Source organism: Scyliorhinus torazame, chromosome 7 (assembly GCF_047496885.1).
Source record: "Scyliorhinus torazame isolate Kashiwa2021f chromosome 7, sScyTor2.1, whole genome shotgun sequence".
In the NCBI taxonomy this organism is placed as follows: domain Eukaryota; kingdom Metazoa; phylum Chordata; class Chondrichthyes; order Carcharhiniformes; family Scyliorhinidae; genus Scyliorhinus; species Scyliorhinus torazame.
The window spans coordinates 54,153,042-54,168,566 of NC_092713.1; the positions used below are offsets into that span (position 1 = coordinate 54,153,042).

At 47.2% G+C, this 15,525-nt stretch overlaps 1 protein-coding gene across 2 annotated transcripts in view; it reads left to right on the plus strand.

Annotated features, from left to right (window-relative positions):
* Positions 1 to 10,894, plus strand: part of LOC140426227 (BTB/POZ domain-containing protein 19-like) — a 253,562-nt gene extending 242,668 nt beyond the window's left edge. The window contains exons 8-9 of one of the 2 annotated variants that reach the window (XM_072510724.1): positions 5,975 to 6,209; positions 10,727 to 10,894. In XM_072510724.1, the coding sequence (XP_072366825.1) occupies positions 5,975 to 6,109 (135 nt within the window). In that variant the 3' untranslated portion in view covers positions 6,110 to 6,209; positions 10,727 to 10,894. Of the gene's footprint in view, positions 1 to 5,974; positions 6,210 to 7,691; positions 7,999 to 10,726 lie in introns of those variants that run through there. The other variant, XM_072510725.1, reaches the window with a different exon arrangement.
* The last annotated feature ends 4,631 nt before the right edge of the window (positions 10,895 to 15,525 follow it).

Genomic DNA, 15,525 nt, shown 5'->3' on the forward strand with positions numbered 1-15,525 from the left:
CTTCCACTGACTGCTTATCTGACATTCAGTACTGGATAAGGAAGAACTGTCTCTAATTAAATATTGGGAAAACTGAAGACATTGAGCTACATTTAACGGCCACAGCAGTGGTCTTGTCCACTGGCTGGTGACAACCCGGCTGTGGCCATTCCCAGGAACCTCAGTGGAGTATGGTCTGATTAGACGCTCACTTGCCTACCATCAGGGTTCCAGGTTATTTGGAGGCAAGGATCCCACCTCCAAAAGCTGCCAGCTAACTAGACGACCAATTGCTTTTCAGTCCCAGAAGCATCCCAGTCACACAGGCCTGGTGAGGTGAGGAGTTGGTGGTGTGGAGGACAAGGGTAGCATAACGCAAGGCTACTTGTCCAGCCCTCTGTGGAGTACCGGGTGCACGAAAAGAAGAACTATCCCTACTGCCAGTTTGCAGTCAGACTACTAGGGTATACCTGGCACACGCCCTCCTCCCGCTGCAGTTGCTGGCATTCTGTCAGTAGCAGTGGGATGACTGTTCAATTTTGTGACCCTCAATTGAACCTCAGATCCTTCCGTGGCCTTGCCCCTCCGTGTCTCTGTGATCTCCTCCAGTCCCACAACCCTCTGAGAAATCTGCATTCCTCTATTCCTGGTTTCTTGTGAATCTCCAATTTGAACTGCTGCACCATTGATGGCCATGCCTTCAGTTGCCTTGGCCACATTCTTTGGAACAATTTTCCTGTCCCTCTCTGTCTCTCTACCTTGCTTTCCTCCTTTAAGACACTCCTTAAAATCTACTTCTTTGACTAAGCTTTTGATCATCTGATCATATTGCCATATGTGTCTCAGTGCCATATTTTGTTTTATAATGCTCTTGCAAAGTGTCTTGGGATGTTTTATTATTTAAAGGACCAATATAGATACCAGATTATTTGTTTTTGTTGCATCTCTCTTCCACCCCCCCCCCCCCCCCCTCCCTCCCCACCCTTTATCAAACTTATAGGATAATATAGAAGGGATATATGGAGGTGGTGAGACATTGTGCACAACTGCGTTGCAGCCAGGGCAGGGGCAAAGGGCAGGACAGGTGTCAGTTGCCGTAGAGCAAGGTTATACATTAATTCTGCTGTAGTGGACTCATATAATGACTTTGATGGGCAGGCTGCAGATGAAGAAATATGGGTGCATTGTTTATTCATAGGATGTGGGTTCTCTGGCTAGGCCAGTAAATATTCCTTGTCCCTAATTGCCATTGAGAAGATGGTGGTGAGCAGTCTTCTGGAAGCACTGCAGTCCCTGTGATGTAGCTATACCCATAGTGCTGTGAGGGAGGGTGTTACAGGATTTTGACAATGAACGAGCAGCAATATATTTCCAAGTGAGTGGCTTGGAGGGGAACTTCTAGGCGGTAGTGTTCCCATGTGTTTGGTGCTCTTGGCTGTTGTGGATCTTTCTTGATTTTTGTGTGCAGGACATATCTGCGCAAGTTTCGACATTGTCATATAGATGCCAGTGATGTGGCTGTATTGAAACTGCTTGGCAAGGGGCATGGAACATTCTGGAGCATAAGTCTTCAGTACTATTGGCAGAATATGTCAGGGCCCATAGCCTTTGCAGTATTGAGTGCATTCAAGCGTTGCTTGATATCAGGTGGAGTGAATCAAATTGGTTGAAGACTGGCATCTGTGATGTTGGTGAGCTCAGGAGGAGGCCAAGATTCTCATCCACTCAACGTTCCTGGCTGAAGATTGTTGCAAATACATTATCCTTTGCACTGATGTGCTGGACTCCCTGATCATTGAGGATGGGGATATTTGTGGAGCACCTCATCCAGTGAGTTGTTTTATTGTCCACCAACATTCATTTTTTTAAATTAAGGGGCAATTTAGCCTGGCCAATCCACCTACCTTGCACATCTATGAGTTGTGGGGGTTGGCACTGCTGCCTTTTGGCGCCGGGGACCCGGGCTTGATTCCGGCCCTGGGTCGCTGGACATTTAAGTGCTCCCTTGTCTGCTTGGGTTTCCTCCGGTCCTCCGGTTTCCTCCCACGAGCCAAGGATGTTTGGTGGATTGGCCATGCTAAATTGCCCCTTGGTGTCCAAGGATGTGCAGACTAGGTTATGGGGTTACAGGGAAAGGGCGGTGTGCACGGGGGTGTGCAAATTGGGTAGCTCATTCGAAGGGTTGGTGCAGACTCGATTGGCCGAATGGTCTCATTCAGCACTGTAGGGATTTTATTATTCTATGAGACCCACGCAGACACGAGGAGAATATGCAAACTCCACACAGACAGTGACCAGGATTGAACCTGGGTCCTCGGTGCCATGATGCAGCAGTGCTATCCACTGTGCCACCATGCCGCCCCATCCACAAACATTCATGACTGGATGTGGCAAGACTGCAAAGCTTAGATCTGAACTGTTGAATGTGGGATCCTTCAGCTCTGTCTATCGCTTGCTGCTTATGCTGTTTGACACAGGAAGTAGTCGTGCGTTGTAGCTTCACCAGGCTGACACTTTATATTTAGCTATGCCTGGTGCTGCTCCTAGCATGTCCTCCTGCACTCTACATTGAATCAGGGTTGACACCCTGGCTTGATGGTAATGTTTAGGTGGGAGATATGCCGGGCCATAATGTTACAGTTTGTGGTTGAGTCAAATTCAGCTGCTGCTGATGGCATACGCATTTCATGGTTATCCAGTTTTGAGTAGTTAGATCTGTTCAAAATCTATCCCATTTAATACGATGGTAAGGCCACACAACACAATGGAGGGTAACCCTAATGTGATGATGGAACTTTGTCTCCACAAGGATTTGTGGTGGTCACTCCTCCTGATACTGATATGGACACTGGCATGTTGGTGAGGATATGGCCAAGTATGGTTTTCCTTCTTGTTGGTTCTCTCAGCACCTGTTGCAGACCCAACCTAGCAGCTATGTTCTTTAGAACCCCACCAGCTCAGTCTGTATGCTGTTACAGAGCCAATCTTGGTGATGGATATTGACGTCCATCAGTCACAGATAACATTCTGTGTCTTTGCCACAGTGTCAATGTTGAGGGCTCCCAGGGTAATTCCCTTTTGAGTGTATACCTCTGCTGAGTCTCATCTGCCGGTGGGACAGGACATACCCAGTGATGGTGGTGTCCAGAACATATTCTGTAAGGTATGATTCCATAAGTATAACTATGTCAGGCTGTTGCTTGACTAGTCTGTCCAACAGATCTTCTAATTTTGGCACAAGCCCCAGAGGTTAGTAAGTAGGACTTTGCAGGGTCTACTGTGTCTAGTTTGCCATTGTCATTTCCAGTCTCAAGGTCAATGCCAGGTGCTTTATCTGGTTTCATTCCTTATCTCATTTTTTCTAATTTTCTGTAGCAATTTAATACAACTGAAAGGCTTGCTAGGCCATTTCAGAGAGCAGTTAGGAGCCAATCAGAGGCATGGTGATGCAGTGGTTAGCACTGCTGCCTCATGGTGCTGAGGACCCAAATTCGATCCTGACCCCAGGTCACTCTCCGTGGGCAGTTTGCACATTCTCCCCATGTCTGTGTGGGTCTGTGCCCCACAACCCATCGATGCGCAGGGTAGGTGGATTGGCTATGCTAAATTGCCCCTTAATTGGAAAAAATAATTGTGTACGCTAATTTTATTTAAAATTTTTTAAAAAGAGCGAACCACATAACCACATTACTGTAGGCCTGGAGTCACATGAAGGCCAGACCAAGTAAGGACAACAAATTTCTGTCCCTATAGGGGCATTAGAAGAATCAGATGGGTTTTTACTTCAATGGCCAATATTAGACTTTTAATTCCAGATTTATTTTTCACTGAATTGAAATTACACCACCTACAGTGGTGGGATTTGAATCCAGGCCCCAGAGCATTACCTTGGGTCTCTGGATTACTAGTCCATTGACAACACCATCCTCCTCCTCACAAAATGCTGAGTGTAATGAAAAGCTTATCAGAAAGCTTGCATTAAACATCAAGCAAGGCAAAGAAGTCCAGAGAAAACTTGGTTCATACTTTCTAACATGCATCAGCTGACCATGCGGGAACAGGCTATTGAGTTGGATGATCAGCCATGATCATAATGAACGGCAGAGCAAGCTCGAAGGTCCGAATGGCCTCTTCCTGCTCCTATTTTCTATTTTTCCATGAACTCCATCAATGCATCTGTGGAGCTAACCATGATGCAGTTTCTGATTGCTGATGCCTCATCTTCCAGTGCAGCACAAGTGGAATCCACCCAGCAGCTGAGTGCTGCAGAGAAAATTCAGACGATTGAAATCATGGCTCTGGACACCAGTATGTAAAGGAGTTTCCAGAGATTTACAGCATCCCTGCAATCTGTTCTCCAATAGATCTGCTGCATAAAGATCCTCTGAGCCTGAACACCTACTGAGAATCCTTCTCCTTCTTCCTCTAATAGCATCTGCTCTGCATGGTCTCTGGTCGTTCTCCCATTCATGTTCAACACCCTACTACGGCAATAGTGCTTCGAAGCAACTAGGTTGTACACAAATGTTTAAAACAACAAAAAAGTCCTTCAGCATCCAGACCAGTTTCTGTAGGCTCTTGAAACATTTAGCAAGGATGGAAAGTACCAAAATGTGTAAAACTACAGCAACAACTAGAAGAAATAATCCAGCAACTGACCTGTCAGTAGTTGATGGCCTATTTAAATACATCAGGGTGTCCCGCACACTTTGAATGTGTGTTCAGCTTTGAGAGTGGGCAACACGGTGGCGCAGTGATTAGCACTGCTGCCTACGGCACTGAGGACCTGGTTCAATCCCAGCTATGGGTCACTGTCTGTGTGAGGTTTGCACATTCTCCCCGTGTCTGCGTGGGTTTCATATCCACAACCCAAAGATGTGCAGGTTAGCCACACTAAATTGCCCCTTAATTGGAAAAAAATAATTGGGTATTCTAAATTGATTTTAAAATAACTTTGGGAGGTTAAGAGAGAGGACTAGGCTGGAGCATTGAGCTCCAAAATGGCAATGTTGGCATTGTATTCTGATTGGCATCACGATCTGTCTGCTCTTCATTCTGCTGCTGAGTATTAGGTATGAGTCTGCTAACCCCTTTAACAATATGGTGTCTGCCGCACTCTTCATTAGAAATATGTGCCCATGCAGTGGATACTGTTTTAGAACCTTAAGAGACCATGTAGCACTCAAAAGAATTAGTATTACTGAGCCCAATTTAACGTTATGGTTTCTGGTTAGGACTTTATCTTCTACTGAGAATATGATTAATTCTTCTAACAAAGGGTTGTACACAAAGTGTTAATTTTTTTTCACAGATCCTGACTGACCAATTTTTAAAAATATCTAATTCATTAAGTCTTTCTTCATAAGTTAAAGAACTGGGGCGAGATTCTCCTACCCCCCGCCGGGGTTGGGGCTTGGCCCCCAAAGATGCGAGCATTCCGCACCTTTGGGGCGGCGCGATGCCCGACTGATTTGCGCCGTTTTGGGCGCCAGTCGGCAGACATCGCGCCGTTTCCGGAGAATTTCGCCCCAGGTTTTTAATATATAAAATGAAGGGTAGCTACTTTGGGGAGATCAAGAAAATTCAATTTAGCTTCTAAAATCTTAGGTTAACTATTTACACTGATTAGTTTCTGGTCTCATCGAATGTAGAATTGGATGCTTAATCACAGGACACTCTTGATAAGTTGGTGGTCTGTTAATACAAGAGGCTGATGGACACATATTCTGTGCTAATGTTGGAAGAATGTGGGCTTTATACCCTTGATGTTTCTCACACAATCTAAGGCAGAGTAACTGGGAGAGATACAAAGTGGAGACAATAAGACGCCTTCACAGGTGAAAGAAAAAAATCAATCAAAGACAATCCTTGTGCTCTTCTTGCATTGAGCAATGGCACAGAACCTTCGCACAGATTGGAGACTCCAAACCGAAAATTAATTTTTTTTTAAAGACCGTAAGTTGAAAGTCTCTTGTTTTCCTTTTGACCTTTGTAGATGGACAAAATAGCTGAAGTATGGAAGTTTCATGCATTAAAGAAATCAAGTGGGATTGCTGTCCACCTGCTTCGGAGACGGAAAGGCACACGACCTCGAGACCATCACAAGTACCTCAGCCTTTACCACAAATAGAGGTGAACAATGCACACTAGTACTTGAACTCTACCTGGAGTGAAGAGAATTCATCAATCGGTGTGAACTCCACTGAACCGCATCAAACTGGTATCTCATGGTAACTGGAACGGGTCCTTACATTGGGGTTGTGTCCCATCTCGTTTCTACAAACTATATAAGTTGTTTAAATTAAGAACAAAGCGGTTGTACTGTGCTTTACGTAGGCTAATTTCATATTTTGAAAACTGAGGAAAGTCACATAGATATATTGTATAATTGAAAGGTACAGTTGGGACTGGGTGACTTAATTGGAATACTGTTCATTGATCACTAGATTCTGGGTTCCATTGTTTATAGGATCCTAAATAGAATTAGCTCATTGCAATGTGAAAAGTCCATGAATCCACGGCACAAAATTGTCTGCATTTCAATTTTATTTGGCAGGAGAGTATGTAGGTTCACTCAGACAAGAATGACTGATGAGAAAATGTCAAAATCAGGAACAATCTTCTGATTTTAAAATTAATGTTCATTGTTGGGTGAAATGCAAAAGCGTCATTACCTGGAATTTGTTACTGCTTTTATCACATAAAAGAAGTAACCTCAGTGCCTCTAAGGTGTCTGGCATCCAGCTCTACATGGCTTTCGAGAGCTGCCCACTAGTGACCTTTATCCTATTGGTTAAATAAAGACTGGTAGTGTGCCGGTAGGATAGACATTTCCATTTATAGGTTTATCAGCACTTTAGCACCTGTCTCCAAGTATTATTCTGCCAGTATAAATCATGCATTTATATCTTAATGTTCCTAATGACTATTTATAAAGCCCCAGGAAGCCGAATGGTAGAGTGCACGCTGGTTTATTGACGGTTATGAGAATCTCCCCTAAGGCAGTAAATACACACGTCGGAAAAGTCCTGTTGAGACAAATAACATGCCAGTCCCTGTCCAGGTCGACCTTTATACTGGATTATTATAAGGCCAGCTGGGTGTGCCGACCCCCATTAGCAGGGAAAAACATGTTCCACAAGTCCCACAGAGAGATCAATCTGGGTATTCCTGTTTAGTTGCCACAGAGGAGTCCACAAGAGAGGTGTAAAGAAAGCTGTTTTATTACAAAGTAAGCCATATACACAGTACACCACACATGCTCGGCTCTCATCTGGGCCGGCTTTTATGCTCGAGTCCATTCACTCCGCTGATTAGCGGGGAAGCTCGTAATCAACAAGGTTCATGGGGAGACTAATTGGTTCACCCCCATAGCGCGTGGGTGGGTTATAACACCCCGTGGGCCTCTTGGGGGTTATTACACTATTGATTTTGGTTGCAAACGCTGCAAAATTGCTAAATTCCCCAATGTGGACATTCATAGCCTTAATCAAAATGACGTTTTAATTGCAGTGAAAAGTAATTGGCAGAAATTGAGGGTAAGAAACAGGAACAATGCAGGGGTACAAAAAGGGCTGGCTGGTAAAACTGGGCATAAGGTATTTATTAGAAAGCATTTAATTTTGTTAAAGTCATGGCAAAAGTAAAGTAAGCACTTCTGTAAGATTTCATTTTAATAGACTAATTGGAAATTGTTCTGGTGTAACTTTCAGGGTTCGAAAGGAAGGGAGTGATATCAGAGCCCAACTGTCAGAACTGAAATGTGCACCTAAAGGTTGTATCATATAATAATGCTAATAATTGGGCTTACTTCATGGAATTCACATCTCTGGACCTCACCGTGCACATAGCATTGTGAGCCAGAGAAGGACTAACTAACTGGTGTTATATTGACTAGAGAATGACCAGCACTTTTAAGTGTGGGAATGCAATAGATTTTCTAATTGCTAATGCTTGTTACTTTATATAGCATTTAACAGTACTTCCTGATTAATAATTATAGATCGAGGAACCAGGCAGTAGAGGGTTGAGAGGTTGGGGTGGGGGGGGGAGGGGGGGGGGGTGTTTTGTGACTTGCTCACTCCATAGAAATTGAATCGCATGAAGTCAGAAGTGGGGATGTTTGCTGATGAATGTTTGCTGATGAATGATTGCACAATGTTCAGCACCATTCACGACTCCTCAGATACTGAAGAGGTCTATGTCCAAGGGCAGCAAAGCCTGGACAATATGAGGCTTGGGCTGACAAGTGGCAAGGAACATTGATCCACACAAATGCCAGGCAATGACCATTTCCAACAAGAAAATATCTCGCCATCGCCCCCTGATTTTCAGTGGCATTACCATCGCTGAAACCACCCCCCCAAGCCTACTTGAGACACTAACAAAGAGTATTATTATTACTATCAATACCCTGGGTTACCATTAACCAGAAACTGAACTGGACCAGTCATATAAATACTGTGGCTACAAGAGCAGGCCAGAGACTTGGAATCCTGCAGCACCTACCTCACCTCCTGACTCCCCAAAGTGTAAACACCATCTATAAGGCACAAATCAGGATGTGATGGAACACTCTCCATTTGCCTGGATGAGTGCAACTCCAACAACACTCAAGAAGCTCAACACTATCCAAGACAAAGCAGTTCACTTGGTTGGCACCCCTTCCACAAATATTCACTCCCTCCACCGCTGCCGAACAATGGCAGCAGTATGTACCATCTACAAGATGTGCGACAGTAACTCACCATGGTTCCTTAGACAGCACCTTCCAAACCTAAGACCACTACCTCTAAAAGGGCAAGGGCAGCAGATACATGAGAACACCACCACCTCCAAGTCACTCACCATCCTGACTTGGGGAATATATCGCCGTTCCTTCACTGTCACAGAGTCAAAATCCTGGCACTCCCTCCCTAACAGCACTATGGGCGTACCTACACCAGGGACTACAGCGGTTCAAGAAGGCAGCTCAACACCACCAAGGACAATTAGAGAGGGGCAATAAATGCTGGCCCAGCCGCCGATGCCCACATTCCATAAATTAATTTTAAAATATTTCAAATCATCCCAGGTGAAAAGATAAAAAGAAAGATAGAGGGCAGAATTCTCCCCCCCCCCCCACACCGGGTGGGAGAATCGCTGGCGCCGCGCATGTCCCGCCACGCCGCCCCGACGCCCACATGCGATTCTTCCACCGTCCCCAAACCGGGATGGCGAGAATCACGGCTGGCCGCTGGGAGAATCGCCGCTCGTCGTTTGCAACGGGCGAGCAGCGAATCTCCGGCCCGGATGGGCCGAGCGGCCTGCCCAATTCGACGGGTTCCCACCGGCGCCGTCCACACCTGGTCGCTGCCGGCGGGAACAGCACGGGAACGCTGGGGGGGGGGGGGGGAGGGGGGGGGAGAGGGCGGCCCGTGGGGGGGTTTCTGCACCGGAGGTGGGCCTCAAATGGGGTCTCAAATCGGTGCCCACCGATTGGTGGGCCGGCCTCTCTGAAGGAGGACCTCCTTTCCTCCGCTGCCACGCAAGATCCATCCGACATCTGTGGGACGGCCTCGGGGAGGACGGCAACCACGCATGCGCGGGTGACGCCATTTACATGGCGCCGGCAGCGTCATTTACGCGACGCCGCTTTTATGCGGCGCCAAAGCCCAGCGCACGTAAATGACGCAACGCCGCTCCAACCCCCCGGGGGCGGGAGAATAGGGGGCTGGGAGCGGTCTCCGACGCTTAAGTGAAACACTCCGGTTTTCACTCTGGCGTCTGCACTTAGACTCCCGATGGGAGAATTGCGCCCAGAACGTTTCAGGTCTTCAGGCCATCCAAAATTATTTCAGATCCAATGAACTACATTTGTTTGAAGTTATTATTGATTAGGCAGTAATAAATTCAGACAGTTTGAGGTGGGTGCCAATGCTGTTAGAGTTAGATTATTATAATAGATTTTGGGGAGAATGAAATTCAGAACACCGCAAGATCGCTGGAAAATGACCTGCTGAGGAATGTCTGGAAATAGCAACCTTATGACCTTCCTCCTTTGAGTATCGAGATTAGTTTTCATATTCCAGCACTCCTCAAACTGGTAATTATGTCAAATGTTGTGGCATTGTGAAGTAACAGGATCTCGAGTCTTGTAGGATCTCGAGCCGTGTAATACCGCAAGTATTAATGTACATTAAAAATAACCCAATGGCTCTCACACCATTCAGGTGATATAAGGAGGAATTGATGCGAAGCTGGCTGAGCTAGTGGGCAGCCTACCTGGAAGCAAGGAACACAGGTCTGGCAAGTTTGAACAAATAGATTTTGTTCATATCTTGTTGGCAAACAACAAAATGGGTGGAAAGAAGCAGTTGGGCAAATGCGGGCAGTTGCAGATCGAGACGCAATTATGTTGCACTGCAGGGTCTGAGAGGTGGCATTCCGGGCGGCAGAGACTCAGTCATCCCCTCTGAGGCCAGAGGAACACTCCTGCTTTTCCATATCCCGAAAGGAACGTTCTTACTTACCTCAGCAGAACTCTTATTCTTGTAGCCCTGACTTCACTAAGTGGCTCCATTCCGGATGCCCCAGGCACCCAAAGGTTGAAATGCCATTGAAGTTCTATACACCTTATAGGACCACAATTTGCATAACTGTGTATTTGATATTCTACTTGGCTTTGTTTTTGAAAATAAACTCTTCAGCCTTTCATTTGCTCACAGTTTTTATCTTCTCAATTCTTTTCCATCTGTTTATCTTACAGATGGTTTCAGAAACAACACTTCATTCTAATTTATGGTGTTTGGGAGACTCAAGCTCCTGCAAAATACTTAAAGTGTAAAACAAATTATACAGGGAGAGGCTTCACTGTGTGTTCCATTTTGTACTGAATTTTATATCATATATTAAATAAATTATATTTTTAACTGATTGATCTGGTCTGGTTTGCCTTGTTTTAAACAGAGGAGAGCTCTTACATAGAACATAGAACATAGAAAATACAGCACAGAACAGGCCCTTCGGCCCACGATGTTGTGCTGAACCTTTGTCCTAGATTAATCATAGATTATCATTGAATTTACAGTGCAGAAGGAGGCCATTCGGCCCTTTGAGTCTGCACCGGCTCTTGGAAAGAGCACCATACCCAAACTCAACACCTCCACCCAACACCAAGGGCAATTTGGACATTAAGGGCAATTTATCATTGGCCAGTTCACCTAACCCGCACATCTTTGGACTGTGGGAGGAAACCGGAGCACCTGGAGGAAACCCACGCAGACACGGGGAGGACGTGCAGACTCCGCACAGACAATGACCCAAGCCGGAATCGAACCTGGGACCATGGAGCTGTGAAGCAATTGTGCTATCCACAATGCTACCGTGCTGCCCTTAAGAACAAATAAATCTACACTATATCATTTTACCGTCATCCATGTACCTATCCAATAGCTGCTTGAAGGTCCCTAATGTTTCCGACTCAACTACTTCCACAGGCAGTGCATTCCATGCCCCCACTACTCTCTGGGTAAAGAACTTACCTCTGATATCCCTCCTATATCTTCCACCTTTCACCTTAAATTTATGTCCCCTTGTAATGGTGTGTTCCACCCGGGGAAAAAGTCTCTGACTGTCTACTCTATCTATTCCCCTGATCATCTTATAAACCTCTATCAAGTCGCCCCTCATCCTTCTCCGCTCTAATGAGAAAAGGCCTAGCACCCTCAACCTTTCCTCGTAAGACCTACTCTCCATTCCAGGCAACATCCTGGTAAATCTTCTTTGCACCTTTTCCAGAGCTTCCACATCCTTCCTAAAATGAGGCGACCAGAACTGTACACAGTACTCCAAATGTGGCCTTACCAAAGTTTTGTACAGCTGCATCATCACCTCACGGCTCTTAAATTCAATCCCCCTGTTAATGAACGCGAGCACACCATAGGCCTTCTTCACAGCTCTATCCACTTGAGTGGCAACTTTCAAAGATGTATGAACATAGACCCCAAGATCTCTCTGCTCCTCCACATTGCCAAGAACTCTACCGTTAACCCTATATTCCGCATTCATATTTGTCCTTCCAAAATGGACAACCTCACACTTTTCAGGGTTAAACTCCATCTGCCACTTCTCAGCCCAGCTCTGCATCCTATCTATGTCTCTTTGCAGCCGACAACAGCCCTCCTTACTATCCACAACTCCACCAATCTTCGTATCGTCTGCAAATTTACTGACCCACCCTTCAACTCCCTCATCCAAGTCATTAATGAAAATCACAAACAGCAGAGGACCCAGAACTGATCCCTGCGGTACGCCACTGGTAACTGGGATCCAGGCTGAATATTTGCCATCCACCACCACTCTCTGACTTCTATCGGTTAGCCAGTTCGTTATCCAACTGGCCAAATTTCCCACTATCCCATGCCTCCTTACTTTCTGCATAAGCCTACCATGGGGAACTTTATCAAATGCCTTACTAAAATCCATGTACACTACATCCACTGCTTTACCTTCATCCACATGCTTGGTCACCTCCTCAAAGAATTCAATAAGATTTGTAAGGCAAGACCTACCCCTCACAAATCCGTGCTGACTATCCCTAATCAAGCAGTGTCTTTCCAGATGCTCAGAAATCCTATCCTTCAGTACCCTTTCCATTACTTTGCCTACCACCGAAGTAAGACTAACTGGCCTGTAATTCCCAGGGTTATCCCGAGTTCCTTTTTTGAACAGGGGCACGACATTCGCCACTCTCCAATCCCCTGGTACCACCCCTGTTGACAGTGAGGACGAAAAGATCATTGCCAACGGCTCTGCAATTTCATCTCTTGCTTCCCATAGAATCCTTGGATATATCCCGTCAGGCCCGGGGGACTTGTCTATCCTCAAGTTTTTCAAAATGCCCAACACATCTTCCTTCCTGACAAGTATTTCCTCGAGCTTACCAATCTGTTTCACTCTTATTTTCTTTTTTTTTAATATATTTATTAAAGTTTTTTAACAACACAATTTTTTCCCCTTACAAACAATAACCCCCCCACCCCGTAACAAAATAACACAAAATCGCACTGAGCAAGATATATACATGGCAAAATGGTATATTTACATAGCTTTATACACTGGCTCTCGCCCATTCGTGCCAGTTTCCCCCACCCTCCATGTTATCTCCTGCTCATCCATCCCCTCAAACAATCTCTCGTTCCTCCCCCACCCCCCCCACCCCCACCAGGGTTGCTGCTGCTGCTGACCGACCTTCCTCTAACGCTCCGCGAGGTAGTCTAGGAACGGTTGCCACCGCCTGTAGAACCCCTGCACAGACCCTCTCAAGGCAAACTTAATCCTCTCCAGCTATATGAACCCAGCCATGTCGTTTATCCAGGCCTCCAGGCTAGGGGGCTTCGCCTCCTTCCACAATAGCAAGATCCTTCGCCGGGCTACTAGGGACGCAAAGGCCAGAATTCCGGCCTCTTTCGCCTCCTGCACTCCCGGCTCATCCACTACTCCGAATATTGCTAGCCCCCAGTTTGGCTTGACCCGGACTTTCACCACCTGAGATATTGCTCCCGCGACTCCTCTCCAGAACCCCTCCAGTGCCGGGCATGACCAAAACATGTGGACATGGTTCGCCGGACTCCCTGAACACCTTCCACATCTGTCCTCTACCCCAAAGAACCTACTCAACCTCGCCTCCGTCAAGTGCGCTCTGTGAACCACCTTAAATTGTATCAGGCTGAGCCTGGCACATGAGGAGGAGGAATTAACCCTACCCAGGGCATCAGCCCACAAACCTTCCTCGACCTCCTCCCCAGCTCCTCCTCCCATTTACCCTTCAACTCTTCTGCTAAGGCTTCCCCCTCTTCTTTCATCTCTTGGTGTATTGCCGAAACCTTGCCCTCCCCGACCTATACACCCGAGATCACCCTGTCTTGAATTTCTTGTGCCGGGAGCAACGGGAATTCCCTGACCTGTCGCCTCACAAAAGCCCTCACCTGCATATATCTAAATGCATTTCCCGGGGGTAACTCAAACTTCTCCTCCAGTGCCCCTAGGCTCGCAAATGTCCCGTCAATGAACAGGTCCCCCATTCTTCTAATCCCCGCCCGATGCCAGCCCTGGAACCCCCCGTCCATCTTCCCCGGGACAAACTGGTGGTTACCCCTGATCGGGGACCACATCGAGGCTCCCACTGCACCCCTGTGCCGTCTCCACTGGCCCCAGATCCTTAACGTTGCCGCCACCACCGGGCTCGTGGTATGCTTTGATGGCGAGAACGGCAACGGTGCCGTCACCAACCCCCCCAAGCTCGTTCCTTTACAGGACGCCATCTCCATCCTCTTCCATGCCGCCCCCTCTCCCTCCATAACCCACTTGCAGATCATCGCCACATTTGCTGCCCAGTAGTAGCTCCCTAGGTTTGGCAGCGCCAGCCCTCCTCGGTCCCTACTGCGTTCCAGGAACCCTCTCCTTACCCTCGAGGTCTTATTCGCCCACATAAACCCCATAATACTCCTACCTACTCCCTTGAAAAAGCCCTTGGTGATCACGATGGGAAGGCACTGAAACACAAACAAAAACCTCGGAAGGACCACCATTTTGACCGACTGCACTCTACCCGCAAACGAGAGCGGCAACATGTCCCATCTTTTGAAGTCCACCTCCATTTGGTCCACCAACCTCGTCAGATTCAATTTGTTTAGGGCCCCTCAACTCCTGGCTATCTGGATCCCCAGATACCGAAAACTCCCCACCGCCCTCCTCAGCGGTAGGTCCCCTATCCCTCTTTCTTGGTCCCCTGACTGTAATACAAAAAGCTCACCCTTCCCTACATTGATCTTATAGCCCGAGAGCTCCCCAAACTCCCTCAGAGTCTGCATGACCTCCACCATCCCCTCCATTGGGTCCGCCACGTACAGCAGCAGGTCATCCGCGTATAGCGACACCCGATGCTCTTCTCCCCCACGGACCACCCCCCTCCATTTATTAGACTCCCTCAGTGATATGGCCAAGGGTTCGATCGCCAATGCAAACAACAGGGGGGACAGGGGCCACCCCTGCCTCGTTCCTCGGTACAGCCGAAAGTACTCCGACCTCCGCCGGTTCGTCACCACACTCTCCACCGAGGCGCTGTAAAGGAGCGTAACCCAGCTAATAAACCCTCCCCCGAACCCAAACCTACGCAACACCTCCCAGAGGTACTCCCACTCTACTCGGTCAAAGGCCTTTTCCGCGTCGATAGCTGCCACTATCTCCGCCTCTCCCTCCTCCGATGCCAACATTATCACATTTAAGAGCCGCCGCACATTAGTATTTAATTGCCTGCCCTTTACGAATCCCGTCTGGTCCTCATGAATCACCCCCAGGACACAGTCCTCAATCCTTGTGGCCAGCACTTTTGCCAATAACTTAGCGTCCACATTGAGGAGTGAAATCGGCCTGTACGATCCACATTGCAGTGGGTCCTTGTCTCGCTTCAGAATCAAGGAAATTGTCGCCTCCAACATTGTCGGGGGCAGGGTCCCCTCCTCTCTTGCCTCGTTAAAGGTCCTCACTAGTAGCGGGGCCAACAGG